The sequence below is a fragment of the Antennarius striatus genome, chromosome 5 (genome assembly GCF_040054535.1).
Source record: "Antennarius striatus isolate MH-2024 chromosome 5, ASM4005453v1, whole genome shotgun sequence".
Taxonomy (NCBI): Eukaryota; Metazoa; Chordata; class Actinopteri; order Lophiiformes; family Antennariidae; genus Antennarius; species Antennarius striatus.
Window position 1 is genome coordinate 7,084,452 of NC_090780.1, and position 21,728 is coordinate 7,106,179.

At 42.8% G+C, this 21,728-nt stretch overlaps 1 protein-coding gene across 2 annotated transcripts in view; it reads right to left on the bottom strand.

Annotated features, from left to right (window-relative positions):
* shmt2 (serine hydroxymethyltransferase 2 (mitochondrial)) overlaps positions 1-21,728 on the bottom strand; it is a 58,141-nt gene that overhangs the window by 18,478 nt on the left and 17,935 nt on the right. Inside the window, exons 2-6 of one of the 2 annotated variants that reach the window (XM_068314364.1) lie at positions 13,757-13,948; positions 13,259-13,283; positions 6,746-6,825; positions 2,781-2,981; positions 2,580-2,661 (exon numbers count right to left, since the gene is read on the bottom strand). In XM_068314364.1, coding sequence (XP_068170465.1) covers positions 2,580-2,661; positions 2,781-2,981; positions 6,746-6,825; positions 13,259-13,283; positions 13,757-13,875 — 507 coding nt within the window. In that variant the 5' untranslated portion in view covers positions 13,876-13,948. The remainder of the gene's footprint in view (positions 1-2,579; positions 2,662-2,780; positions 2,982-6,745; positions 6,826-13,258; positions 13,284-13,756; positions 13,949-21,728) is intronic. The other variant, XM_068314363.1, reaches the window with a different exon arrangement.

The window sequence follows — 21,728 nt, forward strand, 5'->3', positions numbered from 1 at the left end:
GAGGTCAATACTTTTGCACGTCCTACTTTTTTTTGTAAACACAATATAAAATGTTGAATAAATCTGGTTCCACTTCGCAATTGTGTCTCACATGTTGTTGATTCTTGAAAATATATTCAGTTTGCTATCTTTAAGTTTGAAGCCTGAAATGTGGCAAAATGTCAAACAGTTCTTTGGGGGCCAATACTTTCGCAAGGCACTGTATTATAAACACACACATATACAAGTGTGCCCTCATTCTTTGTGGTTAATGCGTTCCAGGAACCACACGCAATTGAGGAATCCGTGATCAAGATAGCGATCTATTTACCTTACTATTTGCGGAAATTTAAACGTTTATGAACCCTCCCCATATTGATATAAAACCACCTTCTATCTGTACTACCTTTTCTCAAAGTCTTATCGACTGTTCATAGCACTTTTGTGTCTCACGAAAGACCGAGACCGACAGACGGAGTGCACTTCCGGATGCCATCAGCCAATAGAATGCACATACAGTATCACATGACTGCCTACTAAAAATCCGCGATGAGGTGGAGTCTCAATCATTGATGCCCACTGTACATCAATTGTCCCATTCTAAACGGAAAATTGTTTCAATAGTTATGACACTCTAAAATTATGTCAACTGGGAGGTCCATGTATAGTCATTTCTTCTCCTAACATAGCAGATGCCTTACGCCATATTGTTCACGCGATTCCTTCTGGCAGATGTGCCATGATTGGTTGGGTGGAGTTGGTTACAGCGTGAGACTATTCAAGTGAGCTTATTCAAATATATAGGTGGGGATTATACATATTTGCATCAGTATCCTGTAGTAAAGCTAATGGCTCCTACAGAGGTAGCCATACTATATAAGATATTGATTGACTGATCGACATACATAACAGCACTGTAATACAAGAACTATGAATAGCAGAACGTGTGTTATACCTGTATGCTTGGAAAGTATTAGCGATAATTCACACACTGAATTTACTTTGCAGTGACATCACAACAGACTTTCTCCACAACATATTCAGAGTATGTTCGTCTCTTAATATCAGCACATTTTCTACACAGCAGACCTGGCAGACTTTGGCACAGTGTTCACGTTGTGGTCAGCATGTCAATCATCTAGTCAGTACAAACTTCTCTTTGTTTGTACTGATATTCCATGATTGACATACTTGGACTCCTTCCATCTGACAGTGAAAGAAGATCAAAACATGTTTCCATCATCTCCTTTTGGCTTTTCCCTTCAGGGGTTGCCACAGTGAACCAGTTGCCTCCATCTAACCCCGTCTTCTGCATCCTAACCCTAACCCTCTCACACCAACTACCTTCATGGCCTCTTTCACTACATCAATAAACCTCCTTTTTGGCCTTCCTCTGGGCCTCCTGCCCGGCAGTTCAAAACTCAGCAACCTTCTACCAATATATTCACTATCTCTTCTTTGGACATGTCCAAACCATCTCAGTCTGGCCTCTCTGACTTTATTTCCAAAACCCCTAACATGTGCTGGCCCTTTGATGTACTCATTCCTGATCCTATCCATCCTTGTCACTCCCATAGAGAACCTCAACATCTTCATCTCTGCTACCTCCAGCTTTGTCTCCTGTCTTTTCCTCAGTGACACTGTCTCTAGACCAAACAACATCGCTGGTCTCACCACACTTTTGTACACCTATCCTTTTAGTTGAAAATCTTCGATCATACATCACACCTGACACTTTTCTCAACCCATTCCATTCTGTCTGTACACGCTTCTTCACCTCTTTTCCACATTCTCCATTACTCTGGACTGTTGACCCTAAGTACTTAAAATCCTCCACCTTCTTGATCTCTTCTCTCTGTAACCTCACTTTTCCACTTGGGTCCCTCTCATTCACACACATGTACTCTGTCTTACTGCCGCTAACCTTCATTCTTCTCCTTTCCAGGGCAAACCTCCACCTCTCTAGCTTCTCCTCCACCCTGCTGTCACTACAAATCACAATGTCATCTGCAAACATTATAGTCCATAGAGATTCCTGTCTAACCTCATCTGTCAGCCTGTCCATCACAATAGCGAACACGAATTGGCTTGGAGCTGATCCCTGATGCAGATCCCTGATGCAGTCCTGATGCAGTCCCATCTCCACCTTGAACTCCTCTGTCATACCTACAGCACACCTCACCACTGTCTTACAGTCCTCATACATGTCCTGCACCGCTCTAACAAACTTCTCTGCCACTCCAGACTTCCTCATGCAATACCACAGTTCCTCTCTGGGCACCCTGTCACAAGCTTTCTACAGATCTACAAAAACACAATGCAGCTCCCCCTGGCCTTCCCTGTACTTCTCTATCAACATCCTCAAAGCAAATACTGCATCTGTAGTTCCCCATCAAAACATGTTTCCATGCACAATGAATATAGAGAATTTTGAAAAATAGTGCATTCTGCACCTACTTCATTCTTTTCTAAAACACTTATTGTTGTCTCATTCCCATCAATTTTCCTTACCATATGCAAAATAGCTGAAGGGACCATTTAAAGACAGTTTAAATACTTTAAAACTTGTTGTTTGTAGTCCTGCAGGTGTGTTTACTTACATTTAGCTTGTAGGGCATGGACTCAAAATAGATCGAAGTTGCTGAGATCCTCTTTACATCAGACATGTAGCCATGGGTCAAACTGTGGTGGAACAAAGAAACACAGACAACTTGGTTTTAGACTACAAAAGTCTAAGAGTGATAGAAATAAAATGACAGGGTGGTGATTGGGAACAAAACATGTAGCAGTAAGCTACTGACTGTCCTCCATCAGGGAGGTCGAGGCCCATGATGCGATCATGAGGACTCAGCACAGCGGTGTAGGCAGCAAAGTTAGCAGGGGAGCCAGAGTACGGTTGGACGTTGACACCCCATAGAGCTGGGTCCAGGTCAAAAGCATCCAGGGCTCGTTTCTGACACAGCAGCTCAATTTGGTCAACCATTTCTGCTCCACCATAGTACCTGAGGACAGAAACCATTTAGTTTTAAGTAAATCTGGGAATCATTTATTTGTAGATGCATCACTCCTACAAATCAGGAGTAGTAGCAGGACCCAGCTTTACAAAAAAAATCATCAACAACCTGCAAAACTAAAATGTTTTAACTCTAGGGCAGTGGACAAATCCCTTTTAAGTTAGTGTAGTGAATCATTGATCAACTCCATCACTTTTTCAGGGATTTGTTTCTATCCACTCCAATAATTCAAATATAGTTTTCTAGCTCTTTCTTCTGTCTCCCCATTTTCTGCACTGGATGTAGCAACTATATCCAGTATAGTGCTTAAGTTTGTCTAACATCTGTCTGGTGATTAGGAGACAACATACATTGGGCTTTAAGAGAATTTTGTTTTTTGTATTTTTTGCCAGAAACACCAGAAATCAGTGGCTGCAAGTCAAAGTCCCACAATTGTAGCGCAAGCAAGACTAATGTTACCCTATAGTGTACTCCCGCAGAGTATAAGAGACATCTTTGCTTAAAATACTCATCAAATCTTGGGAATTACTGATAAAGGAGCAACAGATGGCTGCTGTACAACCCACAAATTCAGTGAAATCAATTTTGATTTTTGTAACATTAAAGTGATAAAAGGAACACAGGTGTGATGGGGCAAAGAATAATAAAACTAAACTTCATTCTGAGAGAGACATTTATGGCTAGGGACATACTCATCTCTCCCCACAATGGTCCAGTGTGTAGACTGTCCCACACGGAAGAACAGAACCATCGATCTGTTCTACACTAATGCTAAGGAGGCATACACCGCCACCCCCCTCCCTCCACTAGGTAAATCAGACCATAACCTAGTGTACCTACAGCCCACCTACATCCCGCTGGTGAAACGGCTGCCAGCAACAACACGACAGGTCAGGAGGTGGTCCCCGGAAGCAGAGGAGATGCTGAGGGACTGCTTCCAGACCACCGACTGGGATGTTATTGTGGGCTCACATGGGGAAGACATTGAGGGGGCAGCTCAGTGTTTTACAGACTACATAAACTTCTGTGTGGACACCGTGGCCCCTGTCAGGACAATCAGGTGTTACCCCAACAACAAACCATGGGTAACCAAGGAAGTCAAGGCTGTCCTGAACAGGAAGAAGCGGGCGTTCAGGAGCAAGAACGAGGAGGAGATGAGGAAGGCCCAGAAGGAAGTGAGACTCTGCCTGAGGGAGGCCAAGGAGGCGTACAGGAGGAAGCTGGAGAAGCAGCTGGGGCGCAACCAAGTGCGGGAGGTCTGGAATGGGATGAGAACCATCACCGGACACGGGAAAGGGCGCAGCACTGTGGAGGGGAATATTGAACGAGCGAATGAACTTAACAGCTTTTTCAATCGGTTCAGCTCCCCCACCACTCCCGGCTCCTCGTCCCAGGCCTCTCCTGGCCTACAGACCTGTCCTGGCCTACAGGCCTCTCCTGGCCCTACAGACCGCTCCACTGATGCTCCCTCCTCCTGTGCTTCCTCTCCTTCCACCCCTGCCACTTCTCCCGAGCCCACTCCAAGAACTGCGAAGCTCAACGGCCCCACCTCAATCACTGGACTTCCAACCTCGCCACAACCTCCTGCTCCCACCACGACCGAGACCATCATCACTGCAGACCTGGTGACGACAACGCTGAGGAGGCTCCGTCCCTACAAGGCGGCTGGACCAGATAAGGTCTCCCCAAGACTCCTCCGAGCCTGTGCTTCGGAACTAGGGGACCCCCTGCAACAATTGTTCAACCTCAGTCTGCGGCTGGGGAGGGTCCCGTCACTGTGGAAGACCTCCTGCATTGTCCCTGTACCCAAGAAAGGACGCCCTACTGAGCTCAACGACCACCGACCGGTCGCTCTTACCTCCCACGTAATGAAGACCCTAGAGCGACTGGTCCTGGAGCTCATGCGTCCACAGGTGCAGGGTGCTATGGACCCTCTCCAGTTTGCCTATCAGGCCAAGGTTGGGGTTGACGATGCTGTCATGTACCTTCTCCACCGCACACTCTCCTACCTGGACGCCGGGGGCTGTGCCGTCAGAGTGCTCTTCTTCGACTTTTCGAGTGCCTTCAACACCATCCAGCCCCAGCTTCTGCAGGATAAACTGACTTCCATGGCTGTGGACCCCTACCTCGTGAGCTGGATTACGGACTACCTAACGGACAGACCCCAGTACGTCCGTATGGGGGACTGTTTGTCTTCTATGGTGACCAGCAGCACGGGGGCGCCACAGGGGACCGTTCTATCCCCCATTCTCTTCACCCTCTACACATCAGACTTCAAGCACAACTCGGATACATGCCACATACAGAAGTACTCCGATGACACCGCGATAGTGGCATGTATCCGGGAGGGTGATGAGGGGGGGTACAGGGCATTGGTGGCTGACTTCGTGGAGTGGTGCCAACAGAACCAGCTCCAGCTCAATGTCTCCAAGACAAAGGAGATGGTTCTGGATTTCCGGCGGGCACCTCCCTCTCCACAGCCGGTGATCATCAAAGGCAGTGAGGTGGAGGTGGTAGAAAACTATAAGTACCTGAGACTGCAGCTAGACAGCAGACTGGACTAGTCACTCAACTCCAACTGTCTGTACAAGAAGGGGCAGAGCAGGATGTACTTCCTAAGGAGGCTGGCCTCCTTCAACATCTGTCCTAAGCTCCTTTTCATGTTCTATCAGTCCGTAGTCTCCAGTGTGCTGTCATACGCCATTGTGTGTTGGGGTGGGGGGGCCAGGAAAAGAGATATGGACCGTCTGAACAGACTCATCCGCAGAGCAGGCTCAGTGGTCGGGCTGAGCCTGGACTCTGTGGAGACGCTTCTGGAGATCAGGACCATGTCTAAAATTAAGGCCATCATGAACAACACCAGGCACCCCCTACACACCACCTTCTCCCAGCAGAGAAGCACCTTCAGTGGCAGACTGCTGTCACACAGCGCCTCCACAGAGAGGCTGAGGTCCTCCTTCGTGCCCCGTGCCATCAGGGGGTACAATGACTCTCTCAGGAGGAGCGGGGGGGAGGTGGCGAGGTCAGCACGGGGTTGAATATGGATTTAATTTAATTTAATTTAAATTTAATTTTATACTGTTATATATATATATATATACAATTTATTTATTTTTTATACTGTTTTATATTTTAATTCAATTTTATACTGTTTATATTTTAATACTGTAATATTTTTAAATTTTATACCGATTATATTTTAGTTATAGTTTAGTATATAAGTCCTGTTAGTGCTGCATGTGTCTGTCTGTTAGTGTAATGTATGTCTTGTGGTATGTCCTGTGATGTCAATGTTTCCTTTTCTCCTGGTGTTTATCCAGTATTATTTGTTATTTAATGCCTGAGCAGTGGATATATGCAATTTCCTCCGGGATTAATAAAGTATCTATCTATCTATCTATCTATCTATTCCAGAAATAACAAGCATCAAAAGATAAATAATCAAATAAAGTCAGCTGTCTGTTTACTGCTGATGAATATTAATTATAATAATTAATTTATTAAAGAACCAAAAATAGGAAACTAATAAACACAAAAGAAACAACCACTAAATTTTTCTAATGTTCACATCATAACTTTCCTTTTGCAAAGGCAGTGAATACACGGTTATGCTGTGTGGAAAGCTTGTACTATTATAAGACCAACAAAAGTACATAGTATACAGTATATTAGCCTGTGTTTACACATGAAAAAATATCCTAAAGCTATAAGTATCAACTGCTGTAAGTATCTTCCTGAATTAACACACGCACCTTCTGCCAGGGTAGCCTTCAGAGTATTTGTTGTTCAGACAGGAGCCCTGAGCTTCCAGCGCTGCCCGACTGCAGAAATTCTGTGGACACACACAAACCCACACACATGCGCACACAGATCAATGGTGTGAGTGGACAGAAGGGACAATGAGCACAAATTAAAGTCTGTTAAGTTATAGTGACAAATCCCCCTCCAGCTAAAGGCAATCATTACAGTATTGAACCTCTGGACTTCCATAGACTAACACTGCACTTCACAAAGCTTATCGCCTCCTTGCTGGGGGATAAAAGTAATAATGTAATAAACTTTTCAACACATATTGCGATACATTGGTGAAACCTTTTTCAATCATTTTCCGATACATTTTGCAAGAAATTTTTTTTACTTTGTATAGTTGACTCAAACTGGTAGAATTATCCCTTAAAAAGTTTTCCTTTATATTTCATACTTAGCCCATCAGATGAACTCTTATTCTAATTAGAATACTGAATTACATCCTATTTTTGAATATTTAACAGCTGTTTAATCAGTTACTGACAAGTGGATCAATTATTTTTCCTCCTAAAAAAAACCCACTCCTTTGTTCACACCTCTAAAATGGGAGGACTTTCTCATATTGTCTTCTCTTGTCACTGTAATGTGAGTTACTACCATAATGTGCGCGCGCGCGCACACACACACACACACACACACACACACGTTGCCACCCAAATCCATATCTACTCATTCATATAATTTAAGTTCAAGATATTCAATACTTATTTCTTGGCCAAACGGATAAAAAAAATGAACATAAAATGACATCATTTGTAGTGTCTGCATATTTAAATACATACAGTGGTACCTCTACTTACGAATGTCTCTACATAATAAATTTTCTACTTACGAAATGCCTCAGCAGGAAAATATTGCCTATAGTTATGAAACAAATTTCGAGTTACGAAATGTAAAAATACAGTATGGGCCGCTACTCGCAGCTCCCAACTTCTTCAACCACGTAAAACTAATGGACACACTGCCCAGCTTCTACCAGCACGTTACTATTCCCACACGTGGGGACAAAACTCTGGACTGTGTATACACCAACCTGCGCGGTGCATACAGATCCCTCCCCCGACCACACCTCAGACCCTAACACCCCCTGAGACCATATCTCCATCCTGCTGGCCCCAGCATATCGTTCCCAGGTGAAATCACTCGAACCCACGAGGAAAACTGTCACTGTGTGGCCCAAGGATGCAGCCCCAGTGCTCCAGGACTGCTTCCAGCACACAGACTGCAGGTGTTCAGGGAGGCGGCCACACAGGGGGGAGAGGTGAACCTGGAGAAATACACTTCCTCTGTCCTCGGGTTCATCTCCTAGTGTGTGGACGATGTGAGTAACACCAAAACGATCACCGTCTACCTGAACCAGAAGCCCTGGCTGAATGCAGAGGTGAGAGCTCTGCTGAAGGCCAGGGATGCTGCATTCAGGGTGGGGGAGGAAGGGGCACTAAGGGCAGCGAGGAGGGCTCTGGATAAGGGCATAAAGGAGGCCAAATCCACCTACGCTCAAAAGATCCAGGGTCACTTGACCTCAGGGGACCCACGGAGCATGTGGAAGGGTATCAAATGCATAACCAACTTTAACACCAGGAATGCACAGACTGACCCCTGACAGACCCCTCCCTAGCAGATGCCCTCAATAAGTTTTATGCCCGCTTTGAGGACCCTAACACCCCCTCCAGTCCGAACTAACACCACACCCCGACGACACGCCCTTCAGTGTGACCACAGAGGATGTGAGGAGGACCCTGCAAAGGATTAACCCTCGCAAGGCTGCAGGCCCTGGGATTAGTGCTGAAGGACTGTTCCCATCAGCTAGCAGAGGTGTTAACAGACATCTTTAACCTTTAACCTCACTGCAGCTAACAACGGTCCCCAGCTGCCTGAAGTCTGCCACCATCGTCCAGGTCCCCAAAGGCCACTCGGTGAAGGACCTGAATGACTATTGGTCGGTGGCCCTCACCTCAATAGTCATGAAATGCTTCGAGAAGCTGGTCATGGCACACATCAAGGCCTCCATAGACATTACGATGGACCCCCACCAATATGCCTACAGGACGAACTGCTCCACTGTGGTCCACACTTCCCTCTCCCATCTGGAGAGCAAGGACTCTTACATCTGCCTGCTCTTTCTGGATTTCACCGCTGCATTCAATACCATCATCCCCCAGACCCTGGTGCAGAAACTGTCAGAGCTGGGACTGTCTGCCATCACAGGGAACTGGGTCTGGGACTTCCTAACAGACAGATCACAGACTGTCAGGATTAACAACACGGTCTCCTCCCCCATCACCCTCAGCACAGGCTTCCTGCAGGGCTGTGTGCTCAGCCCACTCCTGTTCACCCTACTGACATATGACTGCTCAGCAAAACACCCGAGCTGTCATGTAATAAAGTTCGCAGACAACACAGTAGTGGTGAGACGCATCCAGAACAATGAGTCCGAATACAGAGAGGAGGTGGAGCACCTGGTGCAGTGGTGCGGATGCAACAACCTCTGTATCAACATGGGAAAGACCAAGAAGATGGTGGTGGACTTCAGGAGGAAAATTCACTCCCCTCCCCCCCTGCACATCGGAGGAGCAGCTGTGAAAGTGGTCTCCAGCTACAGCTCCAGTGTTACAACTGGAGCTGTAACACTTCCTACCTGCTTAGGAACGCCCACCAGCACCTGTACTTCCTCAGGAAGCTGAGGTGTGCTGGACTGGGGAGTGCCGTCCTGAAGGCCTTCTACAGGGGTGCGGTGGAGAGCATCCTCACCACCAGCATCACTGTGTGGCACGGCAGCTGCTCTGCAGCAGACAGGAAAGGACTGTGAAGAGTTGTGAAGGCCGCACAGAGAACTGTAGGGGGTGGCCTACCTACCACCACAGAAATCTACAGGAGTAGGTGTAAAAGGAGGGCCCACCCACATCATGGCAGACCCCACCCACCCAGCTCACTGTCTGTTCCAACCCCTCCCCTCAGGCAGGAGACTACTGAGCATCCGGAGCAGGACCACAAGACTGAGAAACAGTTTCTTCCCAGAGGCTGTTAGACAGCACCTGTGGTGCTCTGTAGTCACCCTCACGACGCCCCGTATGTCGCCACAGACACACAGGGATTTGATGCAATATGGTGCTTCATCATGTACAATAGACAGAGCACCAACACACTTAAGCTGCTGCATTGCAAATAAATTTTTGCTGTTCAGACACTTTACACTTTATATGTCTTACATTTTAAACTTTTCTTGTTTTTCTTAACTTCTTATTTATCGACCGGGCTTACTGGGACCTTCAGAGACGTATTTTGGACTGTCAAATGAGAAAACGTGTGTCAGTATGACAAATAAAGACTCTGATTCTCTGATTTTGATTCAAAGGGTCCTGAACACAACATTCTTATAGCTGCTCTGCCATTGGCTATTACCTAGCATCCTGGCATTCCATTGGCTAAGAGGGACCTCTGTGTGTAGCTAGATAGGTGTCTATGCAGCGTCCTCGTCATTCAGCCCTCGACCAACGACGTGTTTTGATAGTTTTACGTAAATATATTAACTTCTAGAGTATTTACTATGGACCCCAAGAAAGTGACGGAGAAAGAGGAAAAGAAAAGACGGAGAAAAGAGTTTTTTGTCCATGCAAACAAAGCAAGACATAATAGAAAAGCATGAAAAAGGGATGCGTTTGGTTGATCTCGCCAAAGAATATGGCCGTAATGCATCTACAATTGCCACGTTATTAAAACAAAAGGACGTTTAAGGAGTTTAAGGGATTGCGTGGGTGGTTGGAGAAGTTCAAAAGGAGGACTGGGATTCACTGTTGTTTGGCACGGTGAGGCAAGAGCGCATGAACCAAAGAGGGAAAAGAACAATGAGGACAGCAGTTAAAAGGTAAATAACCATCATTTTTATTCTTTACTTCTTTGTTTTTTTTACATTATGCACAACTCTCATTTATTGTGTAATGAGCTAATTGTAAATTTATTTGTTACATGTTTTGATGCATTTAATGCTTTATAAAACATTTATGTCTGAATTTTGGGGGGCTAGGAACGGATTAGGGCATTTGCATGGAAAACGTACTGTATCTCTACTTACGAAATGTTCTACATACGAAATTTCTCCCAGAACCAATTAATTTCATGAGTAGAGGTACCACTGTATATACTTTATTAATCCCGGAGGAAATTGCACATATCCACTGCTCAGGCATTACATAATGCATCAATACTGGATAAACACCAGGAGAAAAAGAAACACTGACACGAGAGGACATACCACAAGATATACACTATACTAACACACATTTGTATATTACTTTTCACTGGAACATTGGTCATGCTAAATATTTATTTTCAAATTGTTTGCAATGCAAATGTTTTGACATCAATGTTTTTTATAAATTTAGGGTTGTTTGCATTTTTCAGTTATTTTTACTTTTTTTTTTCTTGATGCAAAAGTTCATGCACATAAAGTTAGGACTGAGCATTATTTGCTTGAGGCCTTGCAAAGTGAAGCACTCCAGATAAGACACCAACATTTTTTACTTGGCTTTGTTAAAGGTTAAATATAATTGTACAAATATTAACTATGTTTTACACACATGACAGCCAAGTCTCCACTTTCTCCCTTGCTGAAGTACTGCATGTGTGTGTGTCTGTGTTAATGTTTTACCCAAGAGCCAAAATGTGATATACTGTATATATCACAACTCCAACTGGCAGACTGAACCTTTCTGTTCAGTCTGCCATACTAACAACTGTACACATACTGTATTTGAAAAAACTGGATTTGCTCCTCAGCTCCTGTTGGGATGTTTGAACAGAGAAACGCATATCTGTTCATTCAATTCATGCCTGCTTGCAGCTGTAATGTGGAGAGGAATGCAGAGTGAGGTAGGAAGAGGCGGAATAAAAATATCAGTTTTATCACACACTACCGTAATCGGGCTTTGCGTCAGGAGACTGAAGAGACACTACAGTGAACAACTATTTTGGTGACAAAGAATTGGGATAGTGAGGAAGACCAGTATAAGATAAAATGTCACTCATCTTGAATGGTAAAGTTTCCCATTTCACAACATCCAGCACCAGCAGGAATTATACAAAAATACATCGTTTTTCATGATTCACCTTTCAGCTGATTCTGTGTGTGTGTTATTTTATTGTTGTCCATACTACTTTAAAACTTGTTTTTAAATAGAATACAAAACTAAAAACTATGTCCAAAGACAGATACGCAGCAACCTCTGAAAAATGAATGTGAAAATAGTTTACAGAATACAAAAAAACAAAGAAACAAAAAAGGATAATTGAAGGCAAGAAATTCCACATGCAAAACTTCAGGGATTCCGTGAACGTGAATGAAATTTAAATGAAATCTGTAAAGTGGTCTCAGGTCTCACACACTATACACATCATTTAGGGTTCCAGCATACTAAACAGCACGTTTAGATTGAGTTGGCAGGCTGTTGTGTGTTGACATCATCCAAAACATTGACAAAAGATCAGTTATCTCCAAAAACAACTCATCCAACGAGCTAATTAATACACAATCTACAATAAAACTGATGTCACGTCCTTAACCCTTACAAGTCTAGATTTTCAGAACTTTTTTCAAAAAAGTATAAATCTTAAAACATCCAAAATAGGGGTTAGGAGGAAATACATATTTTAATGAATGAACCTTAACTACACCTAAAATGTGTCGTATTAATTGTGCTGTACTTAGTTTTTATCATCAAAGCCCTAATAAACCACAAATGAAGGTTCTGACATGATTCAGGAGGATAGGAAGTCTATCCATTTGTCCACTTGTTCTATTAGACTATTCACCATAGCTGATGAGGCGTTCTGGGCTTTCTGTATGGCCACAATAATGTAAAAGTTGCTGCCAGCTCCGGCAGGTATTCAAGTTCAAGTTACACCTTATGAACAAATTAATGAAATCCTCCAATGTAAAATGCTATGCAACAGATTTGATGTTTTGTTACATCCCGCGAAGAGGTGATGTATTGTAATTGTCAGTATGTGTGTGTTCGTCCGACCACCAAATATCTTCATAACTGTTGCAGATAGAAAGATGAAACAAAAAGCATATTACACGGGCGGCAAAGGGGATGAAAATGAGATGACCTTGCAAAAACTAGGTCAAGGTCAAATTTCAACTTTTGTACTCATTGCGGATTTTTGGAAGGCAGTCACGTGATACAATATGCCTATTCTATTGGCTGATGGCATCTAGAAGTGCGCTACGTTCTGTGACTCTTGGTCTTCCGTGAGACAAAAGTGCTTTAGACAGCTGATAAAGAGTGTGGGAAAAAGTAATACAGACAGAAAGTTGTTCAATATCAGTATGGCGAGAGTTCATAAACGTTTAAATTACCGTAAATAATAAGATAGTTTGTCGCTCTATAGCGGAATTCGTTAATCGCATGTGGTTCCTGGAACGCATTAATCACGAGGAACGACGGCGCACTGTTTACCTTCCTAGGTACACATCTCTGAAACCTGATGAGACATAATCACAAAACAAAAAACATTTTCAGGAAGACAGAGGCACAATGTGTAGGTCAGGGTAAATTGTTGAATTCAGAGGTGTCACAGGATGTTGCAGTCTCTGACTGCCTTGTTAAAAGCTAAATTAGTCTTAACGATTTTTTTCCTTTAAATTCAAAGCACCGTTCCTACAGTTATGTCAACTTCATGACATTTGTAAGGCATGACCAAATGACTAACCAATTGAGGCAATGTATGCTGGTGTAAAGGCTAGATGTTTTCAAATAGCATTCAAGATAAACATCTGACATGTGGAGGAAGCCAGTTCATTTATAAATGGACACATAGTGTCACATAGTTATTCTGTTGGAAATGGTAGCTCAATTAATTCCATCTCCATCCACTTTAAACAAATGATTTCAAAGTCCTAAACATGTCAAAAGAACAAACTCAAAATTATAAGATTCATAGTTGTCATACTATACCTCAGACGCAATGAGTTCCAAGCCACGACACTGTCTGTCCTTCTCTTTTTGCAACAGGTCCCACATCTCAGGATCATCCTGGGCCAGACTCTCTTGGCCGGTCCACGGGCGGTCATCATCCACAGTGTGGGAGGCTGCGTGCGACTGCTGACCACGTGCACTTAGGCAAACTGGGGCTCGCCTGCACAATGGCTGGGGAGCAGGTGGGAAGATGCATGACGACAGAGGAAGGATGAAGAATAACACAAGACATAAATTGTTATTGTTGCCCTAATATGAGTCTTATAGTGGCTGGCATAGATGGCCAAAGCTATTGCATTGAATTTAAAAAATATTAAAACTGTGACTTGTCCTATATAAAGCGGACATTTAAGCCTCCTCTGTCCGTCATACAGCCAAAACTGTAGCCTGGTATAATTAGAATCTGGTGTGTGTGCATATCAATAATCGCATGGCTGTTCAATTATGCCTCTATCAGCACTTCTACAAACTGAGGGACTGACTTTTACAGCCTCAATGTAGCGAAAGAGGCATACAGAGAACAGATTCAGCACTTCCTGCTTATCTAATCTGGAATGGGGTTGCTGAGTCTTCCTGCTGCTGCAATGCCACACCATTCTGACAGCCTCCATTTATCTCTTTGTGCTTTAGCCTTGTTAATTATTTTAACATTAATTTCTGCTTAGTATTAAAATACAGTATATTCTTTATACAGACAAAACGTAATAAGAACCATGATATTGTTATGTATTAATGCTGTATGTGGGCTCTGCAGGTCTCAGCTTCTCTTTATACCAACTAGGGAGAGTAGTTTCATTTGACTCATAAAAAATCGTCGCTCTTCCATAATTTAATCATCAATATGATGATGACTCTGTTGAAATCAATCCCGCCACAGACAAACTATACTTATCATCTGTACAGGTGTGCAAGGGTGTGAGGGACAGCCTCCCTTTAATAGCACCATTAAAAAGCAATTAACGCAATGCTTGGAGGACACCCATAATAAAAAGTAATTTTTGTTTATTCCATGTGGTGTAAAAGATGTTTGACTACTTAAATCTTTTGCTTGGGCTTTACTACACTGTTAATCTGGAAAACGACTGTAGTTTGAAACCTGTTTTAATTAAGAAATGCATTGTTAATGTCAGGTGGACATGTTCAAAGCATTTGAGGGAAGAACAAATGAAGAGCCATAGTCTCATAATTCCTTTATTCCTTTGTGTAAAGTAAAACTGTTAAAAAGGAGTCCTTATTCTTAGGAACAGCCTGCAGATAGTTTATCTACTCCATCGCAGTTCGACCCGTCCCTCTCGACTCCGCCTCTTCATCTGCTCTTGGGTAATGGTTGGGACAGTGGCGACACACCAGGGAAGCATCTGGCACATTAATGGCTGACTTCTAACAGTCTCTACTCTGACCTTCTGTCACAGGTGCCAGTGGTGATGGTGCTGAAGGGGAGGAGGACCCCCTCTGGGTTCTGGAAGACAAGCAGGCCTGGGGAGGCAGGTTGAGCTGCCTCTGTGGAAACGTTCCTCCCAGAAAAATCATGTGGGTCATTAATTCTTGACGGGAACTGTCCTTTGCTGTCTGCTTAACTGCTGGGACACACCATGGCCAGGGAAAGCAGTGGCAAAAAAACGCCAACACATGCCAAAGCTGGCATTGTCACTGTGATACTGATATGTTTGCAAAAATGACATGTGTGCCTCTCCATCTTTCTCATCTCCACTTTCCTTCCTGCTTTCATTTTCTCACCATTGCAGTTCCCAAACGCATCACCCTACACCAATAAGTACACTCACTTTAATAGCACTTGTCATCAGTTACACTACCATAGTGTCAAATGGGATTAGGGTTAATACACAGGTCAGTGCCTATAGCATTTCTCCTAGCTTTCCTGCCTCATTTGCCTGATCATTATGCAAGATGAATTAATTAACACAAGTTACACTGATCCAAGGAATTGAGAACCAAGATACAAGCACCAAGTATGTCACAGTAAGACTATTTTTAGACAACAGACGATGCTGCCATTTGAAGGTGAACTTCATGAAGACACTTGTGAAAAAAGAAGCAGAATAGGCCACATTAACTTGGTTGCTCAGTTTCTGAGGCAGCGCCTAGCGAGTTAATTTTACAGATGATTGCTGTCCATCAGTGGTGACACCAAACAATCACACTGGAAACAAGAAAAACTGGAGGGACTAGAGAAGATGCAGCAGAGGAGAAAGATCCGTAAGGTTAGACAGAAGACGTGTCAACCGAGAAGCTGCATCTGTCAGTCTGGCAAGCTGTTGCCACTTCCTCTGTCATTGACTAATAACAGGACTGTCGATTACAAATTGTTCCATGAGTCAGTATGGATAACACTAGACTGAAAAATCTGGATGGGGTGAAGAGGCGTGAAGGGACTGCACTATTCCACTCTATTTAGGTCAAAGGGTTGTCAGGGTGACAACTTGAGACTGATGCAATGCTGGCAACAAAGCCAATCTTCAGGAGAGGTAGGCAGTGGAATGATTTATCCTCTTTGCACAACTTGTGGTGAATATTATGATGGGAAAGGCTACAAACTGGGCTTGATGGAGCCTCAGTGAATCAGATGCATTATGTGAAGTCATGGCCTTCATTCCACCTGTGTCAACAAAACTAATCCTGTATCAAGTATAAAATCAATTTAACCAAAAATAGAAACATGTCCTTGTAAAATCTTATTTAAAACATCACCCACTGCAATAATTTCGAATAACCTAAGGACAACTTTATGATCCTAAATACTGCATTAGCATATGCTTATACTGAAGTTGCAAGAAAGAATTGTGATGCTTTAGAGGAGGTTATTATATTAGCTGTGAAAGGCCAGGAATCACATTTTTTTGGTGTTTGTTTTTAAATTCATTTGAAAACTGTGCATTCTGACCCACTAAAAACCAAACATTGTCTCCAGTGTAGGAAAATAGACTAAGATCAAATAAATCTCATTCATTCAGTTCATTTTGTTCTGTATAAATTGACTTAAGCTTCCCATTTAGCTTCTTGACTTGAGGGTAGGAACAAAGGCCAAGAATGTGATCAGTCAATGTTGCAATGTCTGCATGTCGGGATTGAAATGGAAATTAAAATTTGGTGCCAAGTTTTTCATTTTTTCATATATTCATAAAAAATAAAACCAGAGTGTGAAGTCTTAAATAAGTTCTGTATATTCCACAGCTCATATTAATACCTTTGATCTGTATATTTCACTGTACATACTTCTTGTATATCTCATGTTTAAACTAGAGTATATCTTCTTCCATTTAAAATAAGGTAAATCTTTCTCTTAATTCTTCTCCATCCCCAAATTAAATTCTTCTTTTTAGTTTCCATCATTTTTTTCATCTTGTTTGTATATCTTGAATGCTGCTGCATCACGTGAATTTCCCAGAAGTGTATCTAAGCTACAGAGAAACTCGGTTTGCAGGTAAAAATAATATCAACTTGCAATCTGCAGGCCATAAAACTGAATGCATTAAAAAATAACACACTGTCTTTAGAGCTTAGTAACTTTGTCATGGTCTGATCGAGTGAGAAGCTATATTTTTCCTTTTAATTCAGGAAAAAAAAAATGTTTCCCTCGGCCCCTGAATGTTTGTGGGTTGTTCACTTACATTGATAAACCTATGAGTTTCCTGGAACATTGATCATCCATGCATAACAATCATTCGTCATGACTGGTAGTGATGTACAGTATATAATTTTGTTTTTGAATTGGGCAACCCTATTACCTCTTAGATATATACTTTAATAATCCCGAAAGAAATTCAGGGTGACATCTGCTCCCAAAAGATACAAATAATACACATAACAGTGACTGACACAGACAAAAACACGTTACATAAATTACATATCGTATTGGCCCGAATATAAGACGGTATTTTTTGCATTGGAATAAGACTGAAAAAGTGGGGTTCATCTTACATTTGGGGTCTAGACATTATACCCATTCACAAAGCAAGATGGGGCCAGATATCTTTAAAGCTAATGCTGAACTGATCTCCCCAGGCCAAAGCGAACCCCTGTCACAAAGAAGAAGAATAAAAATAGCGGTGAAAAAGAAAAAAGAAGGTAAGAGATAACAGAAAATGGAGAAACGTAGCGACAATCTGGAGAAAAGTTGGTCGAAGATCGGCCAGGTTATCCCGCAGCTGAGAAGTTATGACGCAAACTTAAACGTTCAGATATTAAGATGTGATAAGGTTTTTGCATGATTTGAATGAGGCAAAATAACATGCTTTTTCTCTCGAATATATCGTTATAATCATTTGTTTCAAATGTACTGTAATTATTTTCTGTATAAAAATTAAATTTGGTGTTCAAAAACTCTATTTTCAAACTTGAGTCTTGAAAAAGAGGGGGTCATCTTATAATCAGGGTTGTCTTATATTCGGGCCGGCCAATACGGTAATTAACATAATGGCATAATTACAACAACAGAAAAATGTAACATAAAAAAGGAAGCATAGGAACCTGAAAGAAGCATTAGATGTAGAAGATGCAAAAGAAGATATAAGATCAGAACACGTGGATGAACCGAATTGTAGGCTGACACTAAGGACCCCCACAAAGTATCCCACAGTGCAGCCCCAGTGCATCCCAGGCCCCCCTACTCTATTCCCTCTCGGCCGACCTTGATGACCCTGCGGCTTCCGCTTCAACCACCCTCTTTGGGGTGTCATCACATCCAACTGGAGTGTCTGTTTCAATAGACTGATCGATACTTTATTAATCCAAGAGAAAATTGGAATTATTTCTTATTTTACCCATCCACTTTTCTTGGTTAGTTACTTATCCACCTTGTGGGTCTGCTGGAGCTATTTTAAGGGCTACATGCAAAGGGCGGAGTACAGTCTGGATGAGACGCCAGCTCATTGCGGGGACATTCCTAATTTCATTCATTCATTTTCTCCAACCGCTTCATCCCCCTGTGCAGGGCGCGGGGAGCTAGAGTCTATCCCAGCTGACTAATAATTTTCCTCATTTCCTGAAATGGCTGGGCTTGCGCTAGCCATTCGCCACTTCGCCATAGGCGAAGTAAATTCCAGTTTGGCTACAAGGTTTTTAGACTGTGTAGCCACAGTGGCGTTCTTATTTTTACGGAAAAAAGGCTAAAACTTACAACTTTTTCACTCGCTAGAGGCGCTCGCTATTTCCGCGATGGAGCGGCTCTAGCGCCACTACTTCCGCTAGCGCCGCTACTTCTGCTAGCGAAAGTAGCGGAAGTGTCTTCTGCTTGCGAGCTGCGCTAGCGAAAATAGTGCCACTATTTCCGCATGCCGACGGAAATAGCCGAAGTGACCCGAACACTCCCGATCATTAAATATGCAATCGGGTCATGACCTCCTCTTGTCCAATGAAATACAAAAATATCGTTTTTTTACAAGCTGAACCTGCGAATTGGTGCAAGACAAGGTGAGGACCGTGTATAACCTGGTCTTTAGGCCAAAGAGCAGCTTTTGATTGCCTGATCTTTTTGTTCGCACAGGTACATGGTTATAAAGCAGATTTGTTAAATATTGAGGCACCAGCACATGTGGGGATTTAAAAATCAAAAGTAAAATTTTAAGCCACATCCTACCTTAAGTGTTGCTTATTGAATGCTCAGACAACATGGATGCCATTCTGGGCTTGCACTAAGAGCTAGTATATGACTAAGGTACTGTGGCTCAGTGTAAAAGAATTGAGTAAGCCACAAAAAGCCACACTCTGTGTCCAAGACAGTGGTGCATCGTGCAGATGACCAACGCTCGTCAGGGGGGGCGTGGGAGAGTCCTCCCCCGGGAAATTTTTGAGAAAATGGGGTTGTTGTCCTGCATTCTGAGGGCAAAATCTTCTGTTCAGTTTACCTACAAAAATCCCCTAGAGTCAACAGTTCAAGCTGAACTATCTTTATATCTGTCCTACTTTATGCAGGTATGAATGTGAGATTCAACCATTGAAAACTTACATTCACTATTTGAAGATACAGTCATACAAAATATTACTCAATGTTTACTTAAGTTTTACTTAGACTAGAAGACATTTTAACTTTGACCACCACCAACACCATTGGTATGCCATTGTTTGTTTTTTTCAATAAAAAGATTAAAAAGGCATGAAAAATAGGAAGCGAGGTGAATACACATTTACATGCATCGCTGGTTATTCCTGCTGGTCATAGGGAACAAAAGTCTAAGACTACAAACAAGTATTGATAATATCTTTCATTACCCCCCCTCTCAGCAATCACCATTTGTTTATTAATGAGGACTTTAACACAAACTCTACTATAAAACACTGGATTCTTTTGATCGATCGTCCTCTCCTTGTCGTACACTAATTCGCGGGTTCAGCTTGTAAAAAAACATTTTTTGTTTTTCATTGGATCAGAGCAGGTCATGACCCGAGTGCATATTTAATGATCGGGAGCGTACGGGTCACTTCGGCTATTTCCGTCGGCATGCTTCGGCTAAATTCCGTCGGCATGCGGAAATAGTGGCGCTATTTTTGCTAGCGCCGCTCGCTAGCGCTGCTCGCTAGCGCCGCTCGCTAGCGGAAGTAGCCTAACGGAAATAGCGAGTGCCGTTAGCGACGAAAAAGTTGTAAGTTTGAGCCTTTTTTCCGTAAAAATAAGAACGCCACTGTGGCTACAGAGTCTAAAAACCACTCGCTAAAGGAAATAGCGGCGCTAGCACCACTCACTAGTGGAAATAGCCTAGAGGAAATAGGGAGTGCCGCTAGCGAGCGAAAAAGTTGTAAGTTTTAGCCTTTTTTCCGTAAAAAATAAGAACGCCACTGTGGCTACACAGTCTAAAAACCTTGTAACCAATCTGGAATTTAAAACCTTGTAGCCAATCTGGTTATGTTCAGAGAGTCTGTTACTGCGGTAAAAAACCTAGAGATTCAGTTTACCTCGCTTCATGGAACAGGTCAGGGTTACTGCTCTAAATATTGGGTTACCTCCCTTTGTGAAACCGAAAGCCCTGGTTTTCCCTGATTTCAGGGTTAACTTACCCTGGTTTTCCACTAAACCTGCTTTCTGAAACAGGCCCACTGTCGTGAAAGATATGTTGTAATTATGGGATCAGAAAACAACAACTGACCTCTTACAGAGCAAAGAGGTTAAAAATGGCCAGAAAAATCTGTTTTCCACAAGAAAAAATTTTAAGAGCTTAATTCATCCATGACCTAATATGATTATATAGTATTTTCCACACTATAAGGCACACTGGACTATAGGCGCACCCTCAATAATTTGTTTGTTTTATCATTTATTTCATATATAAGGCGCACCGGATTATAAGGCGCACACAATAAAAATAATTAAAATTTATTTGATAAACTGCAGCGGCTGTAGTTGCGCAATCCGTCCACTAGAGCCACGCTGCTAAGGCAGTAATGATTGCTTTCATGACTTTCTGACTACCTTAGGAAATACTGACATCGGTCAGTCAGTCAAATTTTATTAATAGAATAGTTGAAAGTTCCTTATGTTTTGCTACGTAATCACCGGTGCTCCTACAGTCTGCTCTACCGTCTGAGAGCAGCTCAGTCAGAGCCGGGATTTCGGTGACGCCCCTTGACAACCGTTGTTAGGGGGCGTAGGCCCGAGTGCATTGTGAGGGTGCTCCTCTGGTGGCGGAGTGCGGCATGACTGGCGGCCAGACTGCCGGCTTTTTTTCAGCGATCATGTTTTAACCAATATTAATATGAATATTAATCCATATATAAGACGCACCGGATTATAAGGCGCAATAAGGGTTTATTGAGAAAATTTTAGGCTTTTAGGTGCGCCTTATAGTAATGTAGCCACAAGAGGACACAAGCCAGTGTCTTATTGTGCCGGTCCCAAGCCCGGATAAATACAGAGGGTTGCCTCAGGAAGGGCATCCGGCGTACAACTTTTGCCAAATCAAAGATGCGAATCAAACCTATGACTTCCATACCAGATCAG